A 26,081-nucleotide genomic window follows, 5' to 3' on the forward strand; every position below is an offset into this window, starting at 1 on the left:
GTGCGCTGATGTTGCAATCGCAATGGAACAACCTATTAGTTGTTCTTATCGATGTAAGTTCTTTGGTGTACTGAAACTCCTCCCACAGTTTAGCATAATCGGCCATCCCCCTCTCTCTGGATGGAAATTTAATGCTGCTATCCGGTTAGAAGCCAAGCCTTTACGAGGTCGACGCTGCTCAAAATACTATCATCACTTGTGTAGCATAGGAGGAATTATTGCAATTGAACAGCAAAACAACGTGAATTGTGTTCGAGGAAACAAAGGGAAACAGATCTATTTAACGTTAAATCCAACGACGACTGCATTTTTTTAAGCTTGGCGGAGGGATCCTATCCTATCGACTATTCTAGCCTTCCGAAGACGGAAGACCCGTCGACATTCCTCACTGAATATCTACCTTATTCTATATCAATACTAGGCTTTTCTCCCAGATCCCCGACCTTATTTAGATGGCAAGCTTCCCAGACTCTGTCAACGAAAATGAAATAGGTAAGTTGTTTTTCTGTTTGTGTCAGAGACTGGAAGTAGCGTGGTGTAAGTTATAAGGTTAGCCCGTTTACAGACAGCTCCATGTCGTTCCGCTCACTGTACAGAGAGAACGTCACACCAAACCGCTTTGAAGAATCTGCTCTTTTAACGCTGCCTTGCCTTAAAGTGTCTACATGTCCACAGAGAATATGACTGAACATCTTTTACGAATCTGTATGATCCACTCTCCAATTCGGCTTACTGATACACAAAGCAGCAGTCACGTTAATTTCCAACAAAATGCCATTGTTTATCATCGATTCGCCTGTTAGTTTTCCACCAAAACACACTGTAGCGGGGGGGGGGGGGGGGGGGGGGGAGTAACGTTAAATCTACCGTCAATTAACGTTACGTTAGTTAACATTTTTAACCAATTGTAATAGTAATTGATTTTTGCTGATGTTTTGTATATAAAAAATGTGACGTAGGTTAGCTGCGGTATGTCTGAAGCGTACGTGAACGGTCGCATGCATCGTTTCATTTGGATTAAATTGAATAATAATCCCATTCTGTGTCTTAATCTACGAGCTAAAAATGTATTCTTATCGGGTTTTGTGTGATGACTTAACTTGCTATGATTCCGTCATTATTTACGCTCCTTGTTGTTATTCATAGAGGGTGAAAATCGATTTCCTTCGAGCCTCCCCTCCCCCACTCACACACAGCTGGCCTGGGCTGGGCTCGCCACAGGCAGCGGTTCATGTGTTACATTAGGATAGGAGGGACCGAGGGAGGGGGACAGTAGCAGGCAGAGGCACTGCCTGGCCTGCCACACTATTCAGACACGTGGGGGATTCTGGCCTTTTAGGGTTGCCAACTTCTTGAAATGGAAATAAGGAACGTGTGTGTGTGTGTGTGTGTGTGTGTGGGGGGGGGGGGGGGGGGTTGTCATAGTGGATTTAAATATAACAATCACATAACTGCAATTGCTTCAGCTTCAACCATTTACACGTGATTATTATTAACACAAGCAAACACTTTTGCGCATAGCCCATTCCTAGATTACCATCCGAGAATTTTATTTGGGCGTTGCAAAACAAAAGTTTCTCATTCTTAATAAAACAGCTGTATTAAAAAACAAACAGTAGGCTAGTGCAAACAGTATTTTTGATATAGGTCTAAATAGCCTACTTCACATTTGCACTTATTAAATTTTCTTTGAACAGTGCAAACAGCAACATTATAGGCTATTCTTTTGAACAGAACAAACCTGGTATGAAAGTTTAAAGCATTAGTGCAAAAACATTTTAGATTTCAACTGAAATCGTCTGAACACAACAAAAACAAATGGCATGCTACATTTGTATAGGTACAATGTAAATAGCTAATAGCCTACTCAATGTGCTGTCTTCAGAGTTTAGTTGAATCTAGCAACGCTGACAGCGCTTCATTGGTCGTGACTCACAACAAACAGAATGAGAGAGGCGCAATCTAGGGTAGTTGGAACGTAACACGATGACACCCCAGACAGGGTGAGGGGCAGAGCAGCAGTGGCTGCGGGGTTTTACTCGCTCAATACAAATAGCCCTTCACTCTTTTCTTTGCACTTTGTGTTTCTCCAATACGGGACAAAGCGCGTCACCAAATGGTGAAAAATGGCGATAATACATTTCCCCCCAAAGCCCAAGATGACATCCTCACATGTCTTATTTTATCCTGACCGACAGTCCACAAGCCAAAGAACCGAAAAGACATCAGACAGCTGGAACATGAGAAAACTTTTTATTTAGATTGTATTTCATCAAAAGTGAGGCATGGTCAAATTCCTGGACTTTATGTAACTTGTGTGGTGTTTTGTTGTTGTTGTTCTAGCAATCCGGCGTGGTTAAATATTTAAAAAGGTAGTCCGGACTCCACCGATTATAATGCTTTTACAGTAACTGTATTTCTTTAACTCTTCAAGTTACATAATACATTCAATTTAACTGGATGACAGTATTATTATTCTCTAACATAATTGTAGCAATAATGAACTTTAAATGATCAATCAAATGGAAGTTTGTACAAAAATAGTTTTTAGGGAGTGTCTTAAAACCATACAGAGGTTTATTTTATAATATACATTCTCTGGCAGGTTTCCAAAGATTTCAGGCCCGTGCTGACAAAATGCTCAGATCTATTAACGATCAGAAGTGTCCTTTATAATTCCCTATTGGTGTATTTACGCCGACTGCTTAATAAACCTATATTGGTTGTTCTTGTAAACATTACAGGACATTTAACCTATCTTATCAACTATGCTAACCAAACCCACGTTGTTCTCTTATCAGATGTGCTATCTGCACAGTTGGCCAATCAGATGACTGCATTGCCGACAAGCCTACTTGTGTGTGTGTGTGTGTGTGTGTGTGTGTGTGTGTGTGTGTGTGTGTGTGTGTGTGTGTGTGTGTGTGTGTGTGTGTGTGTGTGTGTGTGTGTGTGTGTGTGTGTGTGTGTGTGTGTGTGTGTGTGTGTGTGTGTGTGGAGAGGCCAAGGGGGTAGTTCTGAGATGGTTGAGATTCCTGTTTGCCAGGTTGGGTTGAGTAAAGGAATCCTAATGTGATCAGTGCTGTCTCTGAAGTAGCTGTGTTCTTGTAGTTCAGTCAGTGCTGTCTCTGAAGTAGCTGTGTTCTTGTGTGTGCAGGTAAGGCTAAGTTAATCGGTGAACTCCTGGTGCCGGTCGCTCCCTTCGACCAGAAGTCTGGGCGTGAGGCCTGGACCGTAGCCTTCGCCCCCGATGGTTCCTACTTCGCTTGGTCTCTAGGGCATCGCATCGTCAAGCTCATTCCGTGGTCAAAATGCCTGAAGGATTTGTAAGTAGTCCCCTAAAGCCTGAAATGCATCCGGTTAGACCGAGGTATCCCTTAGCCCAGGGGTTTTCAGAGTCTGAGACTGTGGGCCTCCCCTCAAGACGCTGAGGCTTGAACAAAGCCCCATCATGATTACGTTATTTGATCCCATAGACTCCACAATGAGCCAAGATAGCCTGGTATCACTGTTGACATACAATAAATAATGATATATAATATATAATGATAAATAATCCTCAGTAATGTGGATATAATGACCAAGTGGGTAAAGGCAAATAATAGAACAGCTAGAACAGTCTGGCAAATTTGGAAAATCACATCACTTTACTGTAACGCAACCTTCAAAACCGGGAACAGACAACACATATGCCATATCACCATATTACCATATCCAAAATGTAAATAATATCGATATAATATCATTTTGCTCAGCCCTATGAGCCGGTCTGCCCTAAGGAGCCGTTAACACATCTTAAAGGAGAATTTCGTTTTTTTTTTAACCTGCAGCCCTCTCCTCACATTAATTATGATCTGACGACTCACCCAGTGATCTCCACAGCGTTTTTGTCCGTCACCGTCACTGCCACCGGCAGTCTGGGCTGCAACTAGACTTTTACAGCAACTCTTAAGAGAAATTCAATGCACTTTTCAGAAGCTATAACGGCTTTAACTTAAGCTGAGCTGGGAGGGTGCTCCTCTTTGCCTCATTACTTTGAGGGTGTTAAGGATTGAATTGTTGGTTCAAGGCGTTATTATCTCCATTGGAAATCATTGTAAATAAGATAAGTTCCTGGGAGGGAGATTAACCGGTGCTTGAACGTGATGTTATTAGCCTTGTGCTACGTATAAGGCTAGCAGTGAGCAGCATCTTGTGACCGCCACTGCTTTTGAACGTGTCAATCTTTAACAGGAAGTCTATTTGCCCGGCGGAGGAAAACGTTGGCAGGAGAAATGAAAACACGGCACCTCGAGGATCATATCGCTGTGTGCTGTAAAAATGAAATCGATATGGCGCGTTCAGCGCGCGTTATCTGTATTGTTCCCCGTGTGAGGCTGTAAAGCTGTTAAGAGGGAAGATTAAAGACAAGACTATTGCATCAAGCTACACAGAAAATATCATAAAATCAGTTAATAGGTCTTTTTCGCAGCAGCCGTTTTGTGTCTAAAAGGCAGGAAGTAAGACGGGTGCAACCGAAACATTAACGAGGGCCCCCGGGCACTGGGACACCTAAATGGATTGGAAGTTGGAAACTTTGTGAAGGCAACTAGACTCAGTCATGCTTGTGTTGACAAAATTGACAAAGACTAATAGACATTTTCTGTATATTTATATTTTATTTTAATTCGTCTTTTAACTACACAATATCATTTCAATTCATTTGTTTTTCTGAAGTCAAATTTTTCTTTTTATTTCATTTAACAAAACAAAAAAAAGCACACCTTAGTCTTTAGGTTAGTTGCTTTTGTATGACTCTCACCTCTTTGTCTCTTGTTGGCCTCCTCTCCTGTGTTTCTCTTCATCCACCCTCCATTGGCTGTAGCTCTGCGGGTCACTGCGGGGAGGGCACCAACGCGTCGAGCCCGCGCCGCCTGTCACGCCAGAACAGCCGCGACGGAGGTCAGGCGGCGGCCGGCGAGCTGCGCGAGCACACCATCGACTGCGGCGACATCGTGTGGGGCCTGGCCTTCGGCTCGTCGGTGCCGGAGAAGCAGAGCCGCTGTGTCAACATCGAGTGGCACCGGTTCAAGTTCGGCCAGGACCAACTGCTGCTGGCCACGGGCCTCAACAACGGACGCATCAAGATCTGGGACGTGTACACAGGTGAGGAGACCAACACGTCCCTCCCAGCGCTTTCAAAAGCCTAAAGTGTCTCAGTGTCTATAAGCTGTTTGAAGTGGATGTAGCCCAGGGGATTTCAAAGGCAAAAGCTTCAGGGATGCAAACTTAAGCCGTTTTCATACATGCGTACCGGAAAATTACCTGTAAGTCAAAATATCGGACATTTCCCGGAATTTCCCTTCACACCTGAGCGCTGCATGTGTGAATATAGTCGTCAAATAGCCTGTATGTTGGGGGGAGGGGGGAGCTTATTTTGGGGGTCGGCAAAACTCCGATGGTGAAATAAGGTCGCTTGTCACACAATAAATCACACTCGTTTGACTTAAGAGTATGTTGTATCCTTCACATTCGCTCATGGGCTGCAGTGCAGACAGGCAGCGTCAAGCCAGCGTAATAAACACAGCCGATTTCCCCCCTCCCCTCTCTGCTCGAGAGAGGCCAGTCCTTCAGTCCGCCGCCCAACGCTTGTATGTATGTAGAGAAAGCAAATGCACGAAGCGAAATGTGGAAGTAGTTTGCTTTGATGTGCTTGAATGATTAGGTGATGCACGCTGGAAGTGAACGTTAAGCAACGTGTGTACACCTCGCCCATGAGAGAGAAGGACCGGCAAATGACTGGACCCGTTTCACACTTGTGTCCCTTATCGCAGCATACCGCTCTTCTGACTGGCTCGAAACTGGTGAAAAGCCCGCGATGACGGGGTCGCGCTTATACCGGAAAACAACTTTCACACATGAAGGCATTAGACCGCTTTCCGGTCATTTAGCGGTAAAAAGCGCATGTGTGAAAATGGCTCTAGTCACTTTTATGTGACAGTCACATTTCTTATCCCAAAACAGGGCACTTAAGTTAATGATTTCATACTTCTTGATGAGGCTTATCAGGCCACGCCTCCTGCTGTGCCCACACAGTGCGAGTTATCTGACATCGTTGTCAGATAAGCAGAACAATGGAGGGGTTGACGTCCTCAAGTAGCTTCTCCCCTGCTTGACTGTTTCCCTTCAGGTATTAATTAACCCCGTTTGTTTTGATGCCGGGCCGTTGCAGGAAAGCTGTTGCTGAATCTGATGGACCATACCGATATAGTGCGAGACCTGACCTTCGCTCCAGATGGCAGCCTCATGCTGGTCTCAGCATCAAGAGATAAGACCCTCCGTGTCTGGGACCTGAAAGATGACGGTAGGGATCGCTGTCCTTGGTGGATCGCCTTTATTGAAACTGAAATATTCCCTGGACGTCGTTCCTTGGAATCCTTGCAAGTTTGTGAATTTGAGACAAAAACAAATCAAAGCCTTGAATGTTTTTGAAAATAGACATAATAGATCATTGAAAGTGATTGAATTTATATATTTTGTGCAAGAATAGAAATTGAAGTTCTTTGTATTAAATGGGCATATATCGTCTCATATCGATCGCAGGCCCCTGAATTGAATTGAATCGAAATTGTATCATGGCAGCAAATACCGTATCGTTGTCCAAAGAAGAAAGTATCGTGATGAAACTTTTTTTACACCTCTATCGCTGATGTGACGAAAGTAGCGTTTAGGTCTTACAATATATTTTGAAAAGGTCTTAAAAGGAATTCAATTTAACTTGAGGATTCCTGCGTATACCCTGAGTAATATGTCATGATGTGTCTGTGTTGCAGGTAACATGGTGAAGGTTTTGCGGGGGCATCAACACTGGGTGTACTGCAGCTCCTTCTCCCCCGACTCCTCCATCCTGTGCTCAGTGGGCGCCGGCAAAGCGGTACATATACACGTTCTATCTCGCCCTCGTTACTCTTTGGGTTTGCTAGCTACTCTGTGTGCTTATTGCTTGTGCCAAGTTCTGCTCAATGAAGCTCCAAATGAAACACTGCCCACTCAGCTATCCTCCCATTTCCAGCTCAATAGAAACTTGCTCAGTGTCATGACGAGGTGTACTACCTGCTTGGACATTTTGCCTGGTTTTGTTTGCAGTGAAAAAAAAAGTTTTTTGGTATTATAAAGTTTGCATGCAGAGTAGACAACTTTTTGTGTGTTTTTTTTTTTGTTTTGTAGAAACCTTGTCGTACCACTCCAATATTATCCAAGTACTTTCTAATGTATTTATTAGAATTAATTTGTGATCACAGCAGGGACATCTTGACATGATAATTAATTGAAATATGACTCCCAAACACCTTAAAAAAAAGGTTTTGGTAAGCCTGGCATATTATCAAAGGTCACCGAAGAAAAATATGTTCTATTTTTTTTGATTGAGCACTAGGGCTGGGTATCGTTTAAAAAGTTACGATACCAGTACCAATACCAGTACCCTTAAATTGATACCGATTGGTACCAAGTACTTAATTCGATACCTTTTTTTCCTGTTGAACTGTCAACTCCGTCACATACACCGCGCTCCACTTCACTTCACCACCAAACACTCTGCGTTGTAGCTGCTGCAGTAGTGGCCCAATCACACATTACACCGAAGAACGCTTGCTGTGATTGGTTGTGAGAAAATGCATACAAATAGCTGTTTTTTTTCTCTACAAAACAAAGGATCGAATGCAGGGTCGTTTGACTGGAGAAGTTTTGATACTACTTGGTACTGGGTTCGATACCTTGAAGGTATCGACTACCGATACGCAGCCCTACTGAGCACTTTTTACTAGAGCCCGGCCGATACTGGATTTTTGGGGCCGTTTCCGATATTAGTGAGCAAAAAAAATTCCGATATCGATATATCGGCCGATATTCTGATATTTTTATATACACATCATATTACTCTTTTTTTTTTTGCAATGATCCCTCAAATATCAAATGCTTGAGAAAGATATGATTTGACTTGAGATCTGTAATGTAGTCAGGAAATTTGACACTTTAACAATAAACTTTATTGTCCAAAATGACATCAGTGCACTGAAACTGTAAACTTCACTTGGAATTTAATGATTATAAATAACTAGAGATACAAAAACACAAATACAGTAGAACAAATATATATATATATAACTTGAGTTAAGAAAAACTATTTTGTATGCATGTATGACAACATGCTGTCTATAACTTTAAAAAATAAACGTAAAAAAATATCGGCCAACATATCTACCGATGTATCGGTCGGGCTCTACTTTTTAAGTGACTTTCCAGTGTGTGCAGGCCTTAACCCATTGATACCTGATGCAGCATTTGTGTGTGTATCCCTTTAAGACCGCGTGACGCGGTTTGCGGTCTTAAAGGGATACACACACAAATGAGGGATATACACGCACATGCTGCATCAGGTATCAATGGGTTAAGCCTGCTTGTGAATATTGAGTCCATAGACTGAACACCCTAAGTTCACCATATCTCCATACTTGGCAACCATTGGGGGGGGAGGGGGGCATGGTGGTAGTAATGGTAGACCTGTGTCAGCTGCTGGTGCTACACTAGCTTTGTTAGGCTGTGTGTGTCCCTACAGTGTGTGTCTTTGCCTCCGTCACAGGTGGTGGCAGAGCTCAGCTCAGTGTGTGATTGGTTTTGAGCGCTGGGAGCGCCGCGCTGACATTTTGAGCAGCCGGTGCAAAGCGGGGACGCACAGTGCCCAATGCCCTGGGGCCCCTGTCCCGGCCCCTGGCAAGGTCAAAGGTCAATCCGCACGTAGGTGCTGCTCCGTGTCTGTCTCCCTCTGCTGTTGCAGTTCCTCTTTTGATTCATTTATTTCCGTTTTTAAAACTCATTCAAGTGGTGGTAAAATCCTGTCCTTACCCTTCCCGTCCCCTCCCCTCTCTCCCAAACAACCCAACCCACCCCCACCCTTACCTGTACCTAATTAGCACTGCCATAGCGTTAGTACACACCTAGCTTTTATTTAGTTTCTTAGTTCGATTTTCTGTGACTGTCAGTTTAAATGTCTCTCCCAATATCGCATACAATATAACATTGTAATTATGGCTGCACAATATGCACATTTTTGGTTGATCATATTCCAAGTATATTGACAGATCTTGTGATATGCGATACGATTTGTGGAAATGCAAATTTTTAGTTAATTTTTAATTAGTCGATTGACGGAAAATTAATCAACAACTATTTTGATAACCGATTAATCGTTTTGATTCATCGTAATTTTTTAAGCAAAACAAAATCCAAATTCTCTGATTGCAGCTTCTAAAATGTTTCTTTACTCTGGCAGTAAACTGAATATCTTTTGGGCTTTGGGAAACACTGAATGACATTTTCCACCATTTTCTGACATTTTAGAGACCAAACAACTAATCGATTAATTGAGAAAGTAATCGACAGATTCATCGATAATGAAAATAATCGTCAGTTGCAGCCCTACTCTGTAGCACCACAATGCTTCCTTTAATAGTGTGTTGTGACACATTTTACCTTGATCAAATCGCAGGATATTGCACTGAGCCATATTGCGATTTTGATATTGATTTGATTAATTGTGCAGCCCTAATTGTAATAGTATCAATTGAAAGTTATAGCACAGCCATCATATCTGCTGCACGTTCAGGTTAAGTCAACAGTGCACCAGTGCTGCTGTTACTGTATGTTGCAGCAGCCCAGAGCTCAGATCAGTGTTGACGTAATGCATGACTAGGTTCTTTGTGCCTTTGCAGACTGCCTGTATCTCTATCAATGTCTGCCTTGCCCCAAACACTCTTCCAAGTACAGGAAGAACAACGCTACTATTGAAAAATATCATACAGGATGGTGAATTCCCTGTTGTCCACAAATTGGCCAAATCGACGGTAACTTTTACATCTGCTGGTCTTTTGTGGCTTTTTTGGCTTTAATGATTAGCCTTTGAGTGTTTTGCCATTGGCAACAACAGCTCAACAGAAATAACATTTTCTGTTTTTTTTTGTTTCGTTTTTTTTGGCCGCATTTCTCCATAAACATTCATTCTTTCGGTCAAAATTGAACGGCAACGAAAGCACAGCTTGGCCAAAACAGTGCTAGCTGCTAGCATGAGCAGAGAGAAAATGGCTGCTGCTGTTGTCTTCGTATGAGGCGAGTAGGAGGTTGGTGTCGGTAGACGGCAGTCCTGTCAGGTCCACATGGGAAGTGTGCAGATGGTGTAGAGTGCAGGCAGCTGCCTGGAGCACAGGAACACTTCAGACACGTCACACTGCAGACAGTGACAGGAGGGAGCAAACTTTCTCAACTGAAGAGACTCTATCTTCACTTCACTCTAACTCGATAATGTTTGCTCACATGCAATGTTTGCAGTACTGCTTTTCCATTTCATCTGATCTATTTGCTATAATGACATCGACGCAGTTAGCTGCAAGAGTCGTTAAGGGCAGTGTTAAACATTGAATTGCAAATCCTCATTAGAGGAGATAGATTTGTTTTATTTGCACATGTATTGCATTGCCCTAGAGCAAAGGCAACATTACATAACCGTTAAAACCATGGCTGACTGTTGAAAGCAAAAGGCATCTACAGATTGTCACATTTTTTGCAAATGTGTGTGTGTGTGTGTGTGTGTGTGTGTGTGTCTGTCTGTGTGTGCGTGTGCGTGTGTGTGTGTCTTTGCCAAAGGCACAACTCTCTGGCCTTGTTCTTCTCTCTTGCAGTCTCTGTCTCTCTTCCTAGGCTCTGCCGGAGGTGCAAGCCTATTGTAAACACAGTGAACTAAAACTCTGAAAGGGGAAACCAGCGGAGTAACATTATGTTACCTTAAGTTACTACTTGCTTTATTTTCTCTTTTTATGTGTAGACTTTTTTGTTTTGCATAGCATCTTTAACAATGTATTTGCACATGTACAAAGATTAATCATAATGTTTAAAACTGTCTTTAGATCAAAATGTATGAATGTTAATCACAATGTTCATGTTGTAGTCAGTGAAATACATATCTGAATATCATCAGTTTAGGTGAAGTGATGCATTTGGACAGATAGCCTTGCTGCTTGTATAGCGCATGTGCTGATAACTGTTTGTTTGGCCTGGTTTATGGTTACGAAGCCTTATAGTGACACTGAGCATCACTTTCTGTTTAATTCGTGTTTAATTGCCGTTGCTTAATCTTAATTTCTAATTTATGTTTAATGTGCATTTAGTAGTCATACATGTGAGATCATTCATCCAGTCTAAATCATTCCATGGGCTATAACAAGCCTCTCTTCCCTCCGCAGGTGTTCCTATGGAACATGGACAAGTATACGTTGATCGGGAGGTTGGAGGGGCACCACAATGACGTGGTGTCTTGTGAGTTTTCGCCAGATGGGGCGCTGTTGGCCACCGCCTCCTACGATACCCGGGTCATCGTATGGGACCCCCACAAGGCCACCATCCTGCTGGAGCTGGGGTGAGACATGTGCACATACAGTATTTGTTTTGCTTCGGCTGAGGTGGTTATGTAGAGGTTAACACAGCAGTGTTGTCAATGGAGAGGAAGAGGTCTTTCCCTGGGAGGAAGAGTAGCTCTGTCTTTTCAAGATTGAGCTTGAGCTTCTACTAAACACATTAGCTAGTGTTAATATGCAACTACTACCTATAATGCTAGCTTCTACTAAACACATTAGCTAGTGTTAATATGCAACTACTAGCTATAACGCTAGCTTCTACTAAACACATTAGCTAGTGTTAATATGCAACTACTAGCTATTATAACGCTAGCTTCTACTAAACACATTAGCTAGTGTTAATATGCAACTACTAGCTATTATAACGCTAGCTTCTACTAAACACATTAGCTAGTGTGCTAATCAGATGTCTTCTTAACGGAGAAACAGTGGCGCTTCAATAGAATCTGGTTAGCTAGCTAACAATTTGAAATGAAACCCAGAATCAGTCAGATGTATCCGTGATGAAATGATCAGTTCCCAGTGAGAACAGTACTGAAATGACCCATGTCTTGTCTACTGAATTGTGCTGATGCAGCAGTGTCGTACATTTAGAAACACAGTCTGTTCACAGTTAAACACTTTGCACACAGACTCAGTTTTTTCGTCCGAAATTGAATACGACCTCATTTGTGTCAATCATCATTGACACACCGAGTCCGACAATTACGTACGTCATTTAAGTATTCGGACGAGGTTCGATTTTCTGCGTTTTTCGCATCAGTCAATAGATTTTTGCGAGCTGGGACCGATCTGTGTTTTCAGACGACGGATTTAAAAAAAGGAGCACAATGACACCTGCTATGTCTACATTCTGAACACTTAGACAAGCCACATTTCAAGCTCAGTGCTCTTCATCAGACAAAAGATGATTGAAAGCTCAAACTAGGCTTGAAATGTGATTTGCAGTGCTGAGAAAAATATCAATATCGCAACATTAAATATGATCAAATATAACATTAAATATACACACTTGCCTCCCTTCATCTGACTAGCGACAGGTCTCAAAAAGAGAAAAATATACAATGAATGAAAATCCATAGTAACGATGATATTTGTGATAACACAACAACTGTATTATGTATCACTATACATTATAAGCTTTCAACCGTGAATGTGTTTGTACTTGAGAAATGTCATTCACTCCTCCCCCCCCCCCCCTTTTCTCCAGCCATCTCTTCCCTCCGCCATCACCAATTTTTGCCGGAGGGTCGAACGACCGCTGGGTCCGCTCTGTGAGCTTCTGCCATGACGGTCGCCACATCGCCAGCGTCACCGACGACAGGTGAGGCACGCAATAACCACAGTGTTACAGTCATAACACGACAGGTGAGGCACGCCATAACCACAGTGTTACAGTCATAACACGACAGGTGAGGCACGCCATAACCACAGTGTTACAGTCATAACACGACAGGTGAGGCATGCAATAACCACAGGGTTACAGTCATAACACGACAGGTGAGGCACGCAATAACCACAGTGTTACAGTCATAACACGACAGGTGAGGCACGCCATAACCACAGTGTTACAGTCATAACACGACAGGTGAGGCACGCCATAACCACAGTGTTACAGTCATAACACGACAGGTGAGGCACGCCATAACCACAGTGTTACAGTCATAACACGACAGGTGAGGCACGCCATAACCACAGTGTTACAGTCATAACACGACAGGTGAGGCACGCAATAACCACAGTGTTAGTCATAACACGACAGGTGAGGCACGCAATAACCACAGTGTTACAGTCATAACACGACAGGTGAGGCACGCCATAACCACAGTGTTACAGTCATAACACGACAGGTGAGGCACGCAATAACCACAGTGTTACAGTCATAACACGACAGGTGAGGCACGCCATAACCACAGTGTTACAGTCATAACACGACAGGTGAGGCACGCCATAACCACAGTGTTACAGTCATAACACGACAGGTGAGGCACGCAATAACCACAGTGTTACAGTCATAACACGACAGGTGAGGCACGCCATAACCACAGTGTTACAGTCATAACACGACAGGTGAGGCACGCCATAACCACAGTGTTACAGTCATAACACGACAGGTGAGGCACGCAATAACCACAGTGTTAGTCATAACACGACAGGTGAGGCACGCCATAACCACAGTGTTACAGTCATAACACGACAGGTGAGGCACGCAATAACCACAGTGTTACAGTCATAACACGACAGGTGAGGCACGCAATAACCACAGTGTTACAGTCATAACACGACAGGTGAGGCACGCCATAACCACAGTGTTACAGTCATAACACGACAGGTGAGGCACGCCATAACCACAGTGTTACAGTCATAACACGACAGGTGAGGCACGCAATAACCACAGTGTTAGTCATAACACGACAGGTGAGGCACGCCATAACCACAGTGTTACAGTCATAACACGACAGGTGAGGCACGCAATAACCACAGTGTTACAGTCATAACACGACAGGTGAGGCACGCCATAACCACAGTGTTACAGTCATAACACGACAGGTGAGGCACGCAATAACCACAGTGTTACAGTCATAACACGACAGGTGAGGCACGCAATAACCACAGTGCTACAGTCGTAACTATTCCTGATTTTTTTCTTTTACATTTGACATTTGACGTCACTTCATTCAATGTTCATGTTTTTATGCCGATTTACAACAATTCAAGATATTTTTTAATCCGTTTTACCAAACCTCCCATTCAATCCCAAATGGCATAATAAACAGACGTTTAATTTGTTTAAGTAATCCGTTGCTGTGAATAAGAAGCCCCCAATTGCATACATTTCCAGTTCCGGTCAGGGCGGGTTCCGGTCAGGGCGGGTTCCGGTCAGGGCGGGTTCCGGTCAGGGCGGGTTCCGGTCAGGGCGGGTTCCGGACTTCCGGTCAGGGCTGGTTCCCGGTCAGGGTGGGTTCCGGTCAGGGCGGGTTCCGGTCAGGGCGGGTTCCGGTCAGGGCGGGTTCCAGTCAGGGCTGGTTCCCGGTCAGGGTGGGTTCCGGTCAGGGCGGGTTCCGGTCAGGGCGGGTTCCGGTCAGGGCGGGTTCTGGTCAGGGCTGAACAGGTGGTGTCTTTAAATGAAACAGGAATTTGGACTAACTCATACTATGTGTAGATGGCATTAAATATTTTAAACAAATTCGAAGAGGACAGATAAATAGCAAATATCATAACATGTCAACATCTGGACATAATATAAGGGTATTGGAAAATTATCTACAGTAAGAAAACAACAACAACAAGTAAAACTCCCAGTATTAATATTGTTATCAGCATCCCAAAACTCCTATGGATGTAAGCCTATTTATTTTTTGCTGTGCGTCTCAGGGTTGATTTTTCGCCCCTAAAGCCTCTTCAGATGCCCATTAGCCCACACTGTGGTCAGATTATCCATGGTTTTAACTCGACACCATAAACACTCTAAAATTTCCCCCAGCTTACTTCCTGTGGCAGTGTTTGTAGCATTAGCAGGAAATAAGCTAGGTTTTCAAACCGTTCCCTAGCAACACAATTCTGTGAAAACAGTCTCTATGTAAACAGCAGCGTGCAGCAGAAAGACAGTAGTGTTTGCTGCAGGGAGTCGGTCTTAAATGGCTCTGAGAGCAGAGAGCTCTGGCTGTTTTGGATCACATGACCGTCACAAGGTAGCCATTAGTCAGGCCTGGAGGAAAACAAGCTTTCCACTGCTGCGGCCCCTCCTCCCCTGCCGCTGCAGCCCCTCCTCCTCCCCTGCCGCTGCAGCCCCTCCTCCCCTGCTGCTGCGGCCCCTCCTCCCCTGCCGCTGCAGCCCCTCCTCCCCTGCCGCTGCAGCCCCTCCTCCCCTGCTGCTGCTGTAGCCCCTCCTCCCCTGCTGCTGCGGCCCCTCCTCCCCTGCCGCTGCAGCCCCTCCTCCCCTGCCGCTGCAGCCCCTCGAGAAGGTTGTGAAATAGATTTTGGCAGAATACGAGAGATACAAAGTTGCTCCACAGTTTAGGATGTTGTTTTTATCCTGAGATTTAAATGATCCCTTTCGAGGCCGTTCGAGGAACTACAGCTTTTAGTATCACTTCCTCATCTGTCCAAGTCTGAGCTTGCCGCCTGGTTTAGACATGCCTCGTAAAAAAACTATTTTAATCCTAAATCAAAACCCCTTTTTTTATTATTATTATTATATATATATTTTTTTAAATAAAATAATTCAACATTGACTTCATAAGTGTACCTGTAAACGGAATTAGTCCCCCATTATGAACTTATTTGTAGTGGCATGCAGTGCCATATGGTGGGCACAGTATTACAGGGAAGGCTTACGGTGCAATAAGTGGTTCCTTGATATCACGGTGTAGCTTAAGATGGCTTCTCATTACAGCCCTGCTGTTAACATGATCAGAAGCTGAAGATGGCCGGAGCTCAGGAGCTGTGTGCTCAAAGGAGCTTGGAAACGCAAGCGAAATGTTCTGCGGAACACATGAGTCATAGTTTTGTTGATTTCAGTCAGTGTGTTTTTGTCCTTCTGATCCCGCCCCCATTTTCTTCCCAAATGTGCTTGGTCAATTCCTCCTGCTGCCCCACCCCCTCTGCCAATCAGGGGAGAGCCGTAGACAGAAACGGGTTTCCTCCGATACATGTGCAGTTGCCAGTCGCTTCTTTTCACCTGACAGCGGGGAGCTTCACCGGCAGCACGTGGGAGGATCACGCTATTCCCACCAGTTCCTTTCCTGCCCCGAACAGGCGGCCCGACTGACCAGAGGAGGCGCTAGTGCAGCGACCAGGACACATACCCTCGTTCCGGCGTCCCACCCGCAAACGCAGCCAATCGTGCCCGTATGGACGCCCGACCCTGCTGGAGGTAACACGGGGGGCGCGAACCTGCGACCCTCGTGTTGGTAGCCAGGGAATCTAGCGCTACACTACTCGGACGCCCTGTGTCAGTGTATGTTGTTTGCGAGACGTGCTGACCAATCAGATCCTCTCTGTTCCCTCTCCGCTCAGGCTGGTGCGTTTCTGGAGCATGGAGGAAAGAGCTCCCCAGGCCATCGCCTCCCTGACCAACGGCCTCTGCTGTGCCTTCTCTACTGAAGGAAGTGTCCTTGCTGCTGGGTAAGACACTAACACACACACACACACACACACACACACACACACACACACACACACACACATTTATGAGCAGATCATTGTACATACCATAGGACACACCTAAGTGACTCTTGGTCATGGTAAAGCAACCAAGGAAACCTGCTTTACAAGTTTTGATTGTAGTGTATCCTCACCCAAATGCCTCTGTACACACTGTATTCACAACACTCCATTTTCACATTGGCAAAAATCCAAACAAAACCCAAATATGGAAGCGTTGAGTTAACGATTTTTTCAAATGTTTATTTATTTACGTATTTATACATTTTGTTATTACAGGACTCGTGACGGCAGTGTCCACTTCTGGGAGTGTCCCCGTAGCATCTCCAGTCTGCAGCACTTGTCTCGGATGGCTCTACGGCGTGTCATGACCACCCAGCAGGTGGAGGCGCTGGCCATCCCCACCCCGCTACGCGACTACCTGGCCTACAAAGTCATCTAACCACCACAACCACCATCACCACCCAGACCCACCCCGCTACGCGACTACCTGGCCTACAAAGTCATCTAACCATCACCACCCAGACCCACCCTGCTACATGACTACCTGGCCTACAAAGTCATCTAACCATCACCACCCAGACCCACCCTGCTACATGACTACCTGGCCTACAAAGTCATCTAACCCCCCCACCATCACCACCCAGACCCACCCCACTACACGACTACCTGGCCTACAAAGTCATCTAACCATCACCACCCAGACCCACCCCGCTACACGACTACCTGGCCTACAAAGTCATCTAACCATCACCACCCAGACCCACCCCGCTACGCGACTACCTGGCCTACAAAGTCATCTAACCCCCCACCATCACCACCCAGACCCACCCCGCTACACGACTACCTGGCCTACAAAGTCATCTAACCACCACAACCACCATCACCACCCAGACCCACCCTGCTACATGACTACCTGGCCTACAAAGTCATCTAACCACCACAACCACCATCACCACCCAGACCCACCCTGCTACATGACTACCTGGCCTACAAAGTCATCTAACCATCACCACCCAGACCCACCCCGCTACACGACTACCTGGCCGACAAAGTCATCTAACCCCCCCACCATCACCACCCAGACCCACCCCGCTACGCGACTACCTGGCCTACAAAGTCATCTAACCCCCCCACCATCACCACCCAGACCCACCCCGCTACGCGACTACCTGGCCTACAAAGTCATCTAACCCCCCCACCATCACCACCCAGACCCACTCCGGCACCGCAGCATGCTGGAAACCCAATGAATCATATACAGCCCTGAAAAGGCGTGGACTTTTTTTCTCCAGAGAACTTCCAGAGACATAAAGGAGCATGACAGAGCCTGGTGCACTGCAGTGTCCACAGCTACAGGGTCAAGTTATTTCGGGGCGCCACGTCACCTCCACCATATCAGTGTGCCACATTTCCAGCTTCCCACCTCAGTGCTGAACGCGCTTTCCTCTGCCACACACTGTCGCGAATGCAGCTCTCCAGACGCATCAGTGAAGACATGAACGTCGCTCTCGCTCTTCTTCTGACTTGAAATGGCTGTTGCACTTCTTTGAGGAGCTTTGCGACGCCGCTGGCTTTGAGAGGCGTGAGGTGTTTTGTTTTCTAGCGTGTGAGAGTGAGCTAAAGGGAAAGAATGTTGTTTGATGTTCGGGTTTGACCGATGTGAGGCTTCAAAGGCCGATAAGGATATTTCTGGATTGAAACTGCTCTTTTTTTTTTGCCGATATTAGAATATCTTCAAATTAGTAAGTATTCGGAGATCCCCAGATGATTCTTTTATGTGGGTTGTAGCTCTGATATTTCTTATAAAGCCAATATTGGCTTTAGGATGTCGGTAACCCAATACTCGACACTTTTTTGCGCAGCATCAGTGCCGTTTTTCTGACAATTTGGCGAACCTGAATTGATGTAATGCTTCATTTTGACCCCATAGTATCGTCTCTACTCGCTTTTGGTAGTACCTGTTGGTTTTCCACCGCAAATAGTACCCCCTCAATGTGCCCACCGCCACAACTGGTCGTCATAGCGACGCCGCAATGTCACATGAAACTGCATATACAAGGAGATGGCCTCAACAGGCTCCCTTTTGTAGCGACCCTACTTGTCATACATGTACAATGAAAGCCCCGCCCCCTGCATGGAACTTTTAACTGCTTATGAAATCCTGATGCCTCTATATGACCTATATGATCAAATGAGACCATCAGTGGAAAATAATAGGCTATTTCTATATCGTAATTATTATAGTTATTATTTCCATATCGTTATTCTCACTGCCTGCGTGGGTCGGGGACAGTGGGAGGAGGCTCGTGTTCAGGCCGAGCCTTTTAAAAATGGCCGCCTATTGAGGCTAAGCAAGGAGACTGATTTTATTAGGCTGAAGGCAGCAAGACAAGACTGGTGAAAATAACAGTTTGGGAAATCCTAACTAACACACAAGAGGGTCACACATCAGCCCCGTTAGAACCTCAACGAAGGCGGTACTAAAAAAGTATCGCCTCAGCCTGGTTCTTGCCCAGAGGAAAACCAAGAAAGGCGACACTAGACGATGCCGGCGGTCGAAATGCGTTCTAAGTGAGTTAAGCTCCCAAACCTGATTCCAAATGCAGGTGTAGCCACAGTGCAGCAGACATTTCCCCCAAAATAATCTGATTGTGGATTTAAATGCTAAGAGATTACTGTGTGTGTGTGTGTGTGTGTGTGTGTGTGTGTGTGTGTGTGTGTGTGTGTGTGTGTGTGTGTGTGTGTGTGTGTGTGTGTGTGTGTGTGTGTGTGTGTGTGTGTGTGTGTGTGTGTGTGTGTGTGTGTGTATCCTCAGGGACAGCAGGTCATGCTGCCCCCCCCCCCCATGTGCCTGTGTGAAGAACCTAGTGTAAACCCTGGCCGCCCCGCTCACACTGCACTCTATCCTGCCCCCTGCAGGGCAAGGAGAGGCCGGCGATGTGCCGCTAGCTTACTGCTGTCTATATTTGAATGTGTACAAAAAACTGTACAGTCAATTCCACGTGTTTTGTAAATATATATATATATATATATATAAATATATATATAAGTCAAGTATATCAATGTTATGAAAGTTTAGAGCATTTTTTCACTGCTTTTCAGTAAACGTGTATTTTTGTTTGTGCTCTCTCGTTTTCTTTCTCTAAATGTGAAACTGTATATGAGTAACTAAATATGTCTTCAGGCTAAGAGACCAGAAGGACAGAATGATGTCATGTCTTTTACAGGTTAGACCTGACTGTGGAGGTATGCAAGGTTAGACCTAGACTGTGGAGGTATGAATGACTGTGTGCCCTGCGACTTACATACATGCTGTATAAAGACATGACTATGTCAGCAATCAAAGAAATCCACTTTCTGCTATCTGTTCCTCACACAAGGCCAAACGTTTTTCTCCGCATTTCAATCACTTTGGTGAATTCACATTGTGGCGTTGCAGATCTTCCCGTTAGCCTTTGAACTGGATTGATTCTAGATACAAATATGCACAGTTGTCTAAAATACCTCTTAAAAAGCAGCATTGTCGGAATGGCTATTTGACGAATAGTACGTCTGTTTCTTGATTGTCAGTGCCAGTGTGTATTGATGCCTTGTGCGTTTCTTTAGGGCTAATGAGTGCCTGTGATTGGATGAAAGGAGGCGTTGTGAAGAAGGGCAAATGAACGAATGGTATTATTTTCAGTTTGTTTTGAATAATGTTTATGTAGAGAGGCCAATGCAGAGCAGCTGTCAATTATTCTTGGCAATAAGTTCTCTGTTAACAGTCGGAGCTGATGCCAAAGGTTGCCCTGGACTCTGTAGAGACTGGACTGGTGGTCTGTAAATAGGCGGGTGTAATGTGTCCTCATGACCTTTAACTGAGAGGTGACGTCTATATGATGAAGGGGCTGCAGTGTTTTGTTTTGTTTTTGATAAGAGTTGCATTGAAATGGTTTTTAGAATCCCACAACCATTGCAATTGGAAGAAAAACACAGTCCTGCCTCATGTAGAAGCAGTGAATATATCAATATATATGATTGTATAAAGTTATTTCATTTTTCTGTTAATATGTATTTTTGCATTTGTAGTTTGAATAAAGGCTTTTTGGAAATTAAGAATGCCGTCATTTCTCTCTATGAAAGTGTTGCTTTAGCAATCATCCTTTAAGATGACAGAGCATGGGTTTTGCCAAAGTGAATTTGTTGTTTGTCTCGTTTGAGTCTATTTCAGTGGTGGTGTTTAGGTTAGACTCTGTTTAGGTCATGAAGGCTACTACTCTCTCTCTCAGGCTACCAGAGGTCTGTTTAGGTCATGAAGGCTACTCTTCTCTCTCTCAGGCTACCAGAGGTCTGTTTAGGTCATGAAGGCTACTCCTCTCTCTCTCAGGCTACCAGAGGTCTGTTTAGGTCATGAAGGCTACTCTTCTCTCTCTCAGGCTACCAGAGGCCTGTTTAGGTCATGAAGGCTACTCTTCTCTCTCTCAGGCTACCAGAGGTCTGTTTAGGTCATGAAGGCTACTCTTCTCTCTCTCAGGCTACCAGAGGTCTGTTTAGGTCATGAAGGCTACTCTTCTCTCTCTCAGGCTACCAGAGGTCTGTTTAGGTCATGAAGGCTACTCTTCTCTCTCTCAGGCTACCAGAGGTCTGTTTAGGTCATGAAGGCTACTCTTCTCTCTCTCAGGCTACCAGAGGTCTGTTTAGGTCATGAAGGCTACTCCTCTCTCTCTCAGGCTACCAGAGGTCTGTTTAGGTCATGAAGGCTACTCTTCTCTCTCTCAGGCTACCAGAGGTCTGTTTAGGTCATGAAGGCTACTCATCTCTCTCAGGCTACCAGAGGTCTGTTTAGGTCATGAAGGCTACTCCTCTCTCTCTCAGGCTACCAGAGGTCTGTTTAGGTCATGAAGGCTACTCCTCTCTCAGGCTACCAGAGGTCTGTTTAGGTCATGAAGGCTACTCCTCTCTCTCTCAGGCTACCAGAGGCCTGTTTAGGTCATGAAGGCTACTCCTCTCTCAGGCTACCAGAGGTCTGTTTAGGTCATGAAGGCTACTCTTCTCTCTCTCAGGCTACCAGAGGTCTGTTTAGGTCATGAAGGCTACTCCTCTCTCAGGCTACCAGAGGCCTGTTTAGGTCATGAAGGCTACTCCTCTCTCAGGCTACCAGAGGTCTGTTTAGGTCATGAAGGCTACTCCTCTCTCTCTCAGGCTACCAGAGGCCTGTTTAGGTCATGAAGGCTACTCCTCTCTCTCTCAGGCTACCAGAGGTCTGTTTAGGTCATGAAGGCTACTCCTCTCTCTCTCAGGCTACCAGAGGCCTGTTTAGGTCATGAAGGCTACTCTTCTCTCTCTCAGGCTACCAGAGGCCTGTTTAGGTCATGAAGGCTACTCCTCTCTCTCTCTCAGGCTACCAGAGGTCTGTTTAGGTCGTGAAGGCTACTCCTCTCTCTCTCAGGCTACCAGAGGTCTGTTTAGGTCATGAAGGCTACTCCTCTCTCTCTCAGGCTACCAGAGGTCTGTTTAGGTCATGAAGGCTACTCCTCTCTCTCTCAGGCTACCAGAGGTCTGTTTAGGTCATGAAGGCTACTCTTCTCTCTCTCAGGCTACCAGAGGTCTGTTTAGGTCATGAAGGCTACTCCTCTCTCTCTCAGGCTACCAGAGGTCTGTTTAGGTCATGAAGGCTACTCCTCTCTCTCTCAGGCTACCAGAGGTCTGTTTAGGTCATGAAGGCTACTCCTCTCTCTCTCAGGCTACCAGAGGTCTGTTTAGGTCATGAAGGCTACTCTTCTCTCTCTCAGGCTACCAGAGGTCTGTTTAGGTCATGAAGGCTACTCCTCTCTCTCTCAGGCTACCAGAGGTCTGTTTAGGTCATGAAGGCTACTCCTCTCTCTCTCAGGCTACCAGAGGCCTGTTTAGGTCATGAAGGCTACTCCTCTCTCTCTCAGGCTACCAGAGGTCTGTTTAGGTCATGAAGGCTACTCTTCTCTCTCTCAGGCTACCAGAGGTCTGTTTAGGTCATGAAGGCTACTCCTCTCTCTCTCTCAGGCTACCAGAGGCCTGTTTAGGTCATGAAGGCTACTCCTCTCTCTCTCAGGCTACCAGAGGTCTGTTTAGGTCATGAAGGCTACTCCTCTCTCTCTCAGGCTACCAGAGGTCTGTTTAGGTCATGAAGGCTACTCCTCTCTCTCTCAGGCTACCAGAGGCCTGTTTAGGTCATGAAGGCTACTCCTCTCTCTCTCGGGCTACCAGAGGCCTGTTTAGGTCATGAAGGCTACTCCTCTCTCTCTCAGGCTACCAGAGGCCTGTTTAGGTCATGAAGGCTACTCCTCTCTCTCTCTCAGGCTACCAGAGGCCTCTTTAGGTCATGAAGGCTACTCCTCTCTCTCTCTCAGGCTACCAGAGGTCTGTTTAGGTCATGAAGGCTACTCTTCTCTCTCTCAGGCTACCAGAGGTCTGTTTAGGTCATGAAGGCTACTCCTCTCTCTCTCAGGCTACCAGAGGCCTGTTTAGGTCATGAAGGCTACTCCTCTCTCTCTCAGGCTACCAGAGGTCTGTTTAGGTCATGAAGGCTACTCCTCTCTCAGGCTACCAGAGGCCTGTTTAGGTCATGAAGGCTACTCCTCTCTCTCTCAGGCTACCAGAGGTCTGTTTAGGTCATGAAGGCTATTCATCTCTCTCTCAGGCTACCAGAGGTCTGTTTAGGTCATGAAGGCTACTCCTCTCTCTCTCAGGCTACCAGAGGTCTGTTTAGGTCATGAAGGCTACTCTTCTCTCTCTCAGGCTACCAGAGGCCTGTTTAGGTCATGAAGGCTACTCCTCTCTCTCTCAGGCTACCAGAGGCCTGTTTAGGTCATGAAGGCTACTCTTCTCTCTCTCAGGCTACCAGAGGTCTGTTTAGGTCATGAAGGCTACTCCTCTCTCTCTCAGGCTACCAGAGGTCTGTTTAGGTCATGAAGGCTACTCCTCTCTCTCTCAGGCTACCAGAGGCCTGTTTAGGTCATGAAGGCTACTCTTCTCTCTCTCAGGCTACCAGAGGCCTGTTTAGGTCATGAAGGCTACTCCTCTCTCTCTCAGGCTACCAGAGGCCTGTTTAGGTCATGAAGGCTACTCTTCTCTCTCTCAGGCTACCAGAGGTCTGTTTAGGTCATGAAGGCTACTCCTCTCTCTCTCAGGCTACCAGAGGCCTGTTTAGGTCATGAAGGCTACTCCTCTCTCTCTCAGGCTACCAGAGGCCTGTTTAGGTCATGAAGGCTACTCCTCTCTCTCTCAGGCTACCAGAGGCCTGTTTAGGTCATGAAGGCTACTCTTCTCTCTCTCAGGCTACCAGAGGTCTGTTTAGGTCATAGGCTACCAGAGGCCTGTTTAGGTCATGAAGGCTACTCCTCTCTCTCTCAGGCTACCAGAGGTCTGTTTAGGTCATGAAGGCTACTCCTCTCTCTCTCAGGCTACCAGAGGCCTGTTTAGGTCATGAAGGCTACTCCTCTCTCTCTCAGGCTACCAGAGGCCTGTTTAGGTCATGAAGGCTATTCATCTCTCTCTCAGGCTACCAGAGGTCTGTTTAGGTCATGAAGGCTACTCCTCTCTCTCTCAGGCTACCAGAGGTCTGTTTAGGTCATGAAGGCTACTCCTCTCTCTCTCAGGCTACCAGAGGCCTGTTTAGGTCATGAAGGCTACTCCTCTCTCTCAGGCTACCAGAGGCCTGTTTAGGTCATGAAGGCTACTCCTCTCTCTCTCAGGCTACCAGAGGCCTGTTTAGGTCATGAAGGCTACTCCTCTCTCTCTCAGGCTACCAGAGGTCTGTTTAGGTCATGAAGGCTACTCCTCTCTCTCTCAGGCTACCAGAGGTCTGTTTAGGTCATGAAGGCTACTCCTCTCTCTCTCAGGCTACCAGAGGTCTGTTTAGGTCATGAAGGCTACTCATCTCTCTCTCAGGCTACCAGAGGCCTGTTTAGGTCATGAAGGCTACTCCTCTCTCTCTCAGGCTACCAGAGGCCTGTTTAGGTCATGAAGGCTACTCATCTCTCTCTGGCTACCAGAGGTCTGTTTAGGTCATGAAGGCTACTCTTCTCTCTCTCAGGCTACCAGAGGCCTGTTTAGGTCATGAAGGCTACTCTTCTCTCTCTCAGGCTACCAGAGGTCTGTTTAGGTCATGAAGGCTACTCCTCTCTCTCTCAGGCTACCAGAGGTCTGTTTAGGTCATGAAGGCTACTCCTCTCTCTCTCAGGCTACCAGAGGCCTCTTTAGGTCATGAAGGCTACTCCTCTCTCTCTCAGGCTACCAGAGGCCTGTTTAGGTCATGAAGGCTACTCCTCTCTCTCTCAGGCTACCAGAGGACTGTTTATAGAGGCATCCAATTCCACCAAGTCTGCCTTTGACAGTCAGTAGATGCAGGTCCTGCTCCTCTTCAGTGGCCATATGTACTTCTCATGCAAGCAGGGCGGTCTTGGTAGATGTTTCAGAGACCTGGTGATATGGACACAGTGAGCTGATGTTCTCTTTCATCAACTTGTCATCATGATCCTCCTATGAGGGAGATATATTGTATGGATAACTCCCACACTGCCCTTCTTTGGCTCACAGCTGTGATGCTCTCGAGCCAACAGGGGATGCTCCCCTCAGAGATGCTCACAAGTCATTTTTTACAAGTCCAAGTCAAGTCTCAAGTCTTTGGCCACAATTTCAAGTCAAGTCTCAAGTCTCTTATGGATGAGCATTCTATCATCTGCTGGATGCCATCCGGTCTGCTTAGAACACTGCATAGCTAAAACTAAGGGATTCAAAGCATGTAGGCCTACTGTATCCTCACTCCTTATCTATTAGCATACAGCATCAGCATTGATTAGATGACATTATTATTAGTAGACCTTTCCTTAATATTAATACACACAAAAATAAAGATTGTTCACAAGTCCCAAATCTTAAGACTTAAGTGTGATTCAAGTCCAAGTCTCAAGTCACTGTGTGTGTGACTTAAGTGTGACTCAAGTCCAAGTCTCAAGTCCAAGTCCCCATCTCTGGCTCCCCTCAGGGATGGTTTGTTTTCGCATAACCATCTGGGAACGAGTCACTCAGGAAACTGTTGAATCGAAAAGCTAAATCTTATGAGATGGGAGCCCGTGGTGTACTTTGTGTCAGTTTAGGGGGTGAAAAGGTTGATAACTACTCTTAAGAAGTCAGGGCTGCAGTGTTTGAGAGTCTTGCAGCCAGAAACAAAAGAAATGATTCAGTAATCTATAATGTCCCTCACAGCTCCATACAGCTACAGTGAATTGGTTGCAAAAGACGGAATGAGACCTGTTTTGGAAACGCTGGTGATAAAAACAAAACCAAACACATCTTGTTGTAACTCATCTCTCAGTCTGTGGTGTTACAACAGAGGCCAGGAAGTGGAAGAGTACTTTATCGCCGTTTGCTGGGTGGAAAGATACCAGCAGCCAAAGCACACACACACATGCACGCACACACGTACACACACACGTACACACACACACACACACA

General features: G+C 45.7%; 1 protein-coding gene across 1 annotated transcript; it reads left to right on the top strand.

Moving 5' to 3' along the window:
• Positions 1-161: 161 nt before the first annotated feature.
• Positions 162-17,233, top strand: wsb1 (WD repeat and SOCS box containing 1). Its single transcript, XM_083637317.1, has 9 exons — positions 162-492; positions 3,155-3,323; positions 4,862-5,142; positions 6,209-6,340; positions 6,810-6,910; positions 11,271-11,443; positions 12,652-12,765; positions 16,461-16,568; positions 16,887-17,233. The coding sequence occupies exons 1-9, from the start codon at positions 453-455 to the stop codon at positions 17,047-17,049; spliced, it is 1,281 nt and encodes a 426-aa protein (XP_083493443.1). The 5' UTR covers positions 162-452; the 3' UTR covers positions 17,050-17,233.
• The last annotated feature ends 8,848 nt before the right edge of the window (positions 17,234-26,081 follow it).

Source organism: Poromitra crassiceps (assembly GCF_964638095.1).
Source record: "Poromitra crassiceps genome assembly, chromosome: 5".
In the NCBI taxonomy this organism is placed as follows: domain Eukaryota; kingdom Metazoa; phylum Chordata; class Actinopteri; order Beryciformes; family Melamphaidae; genus Poromitra; species Poromitra crassiceps.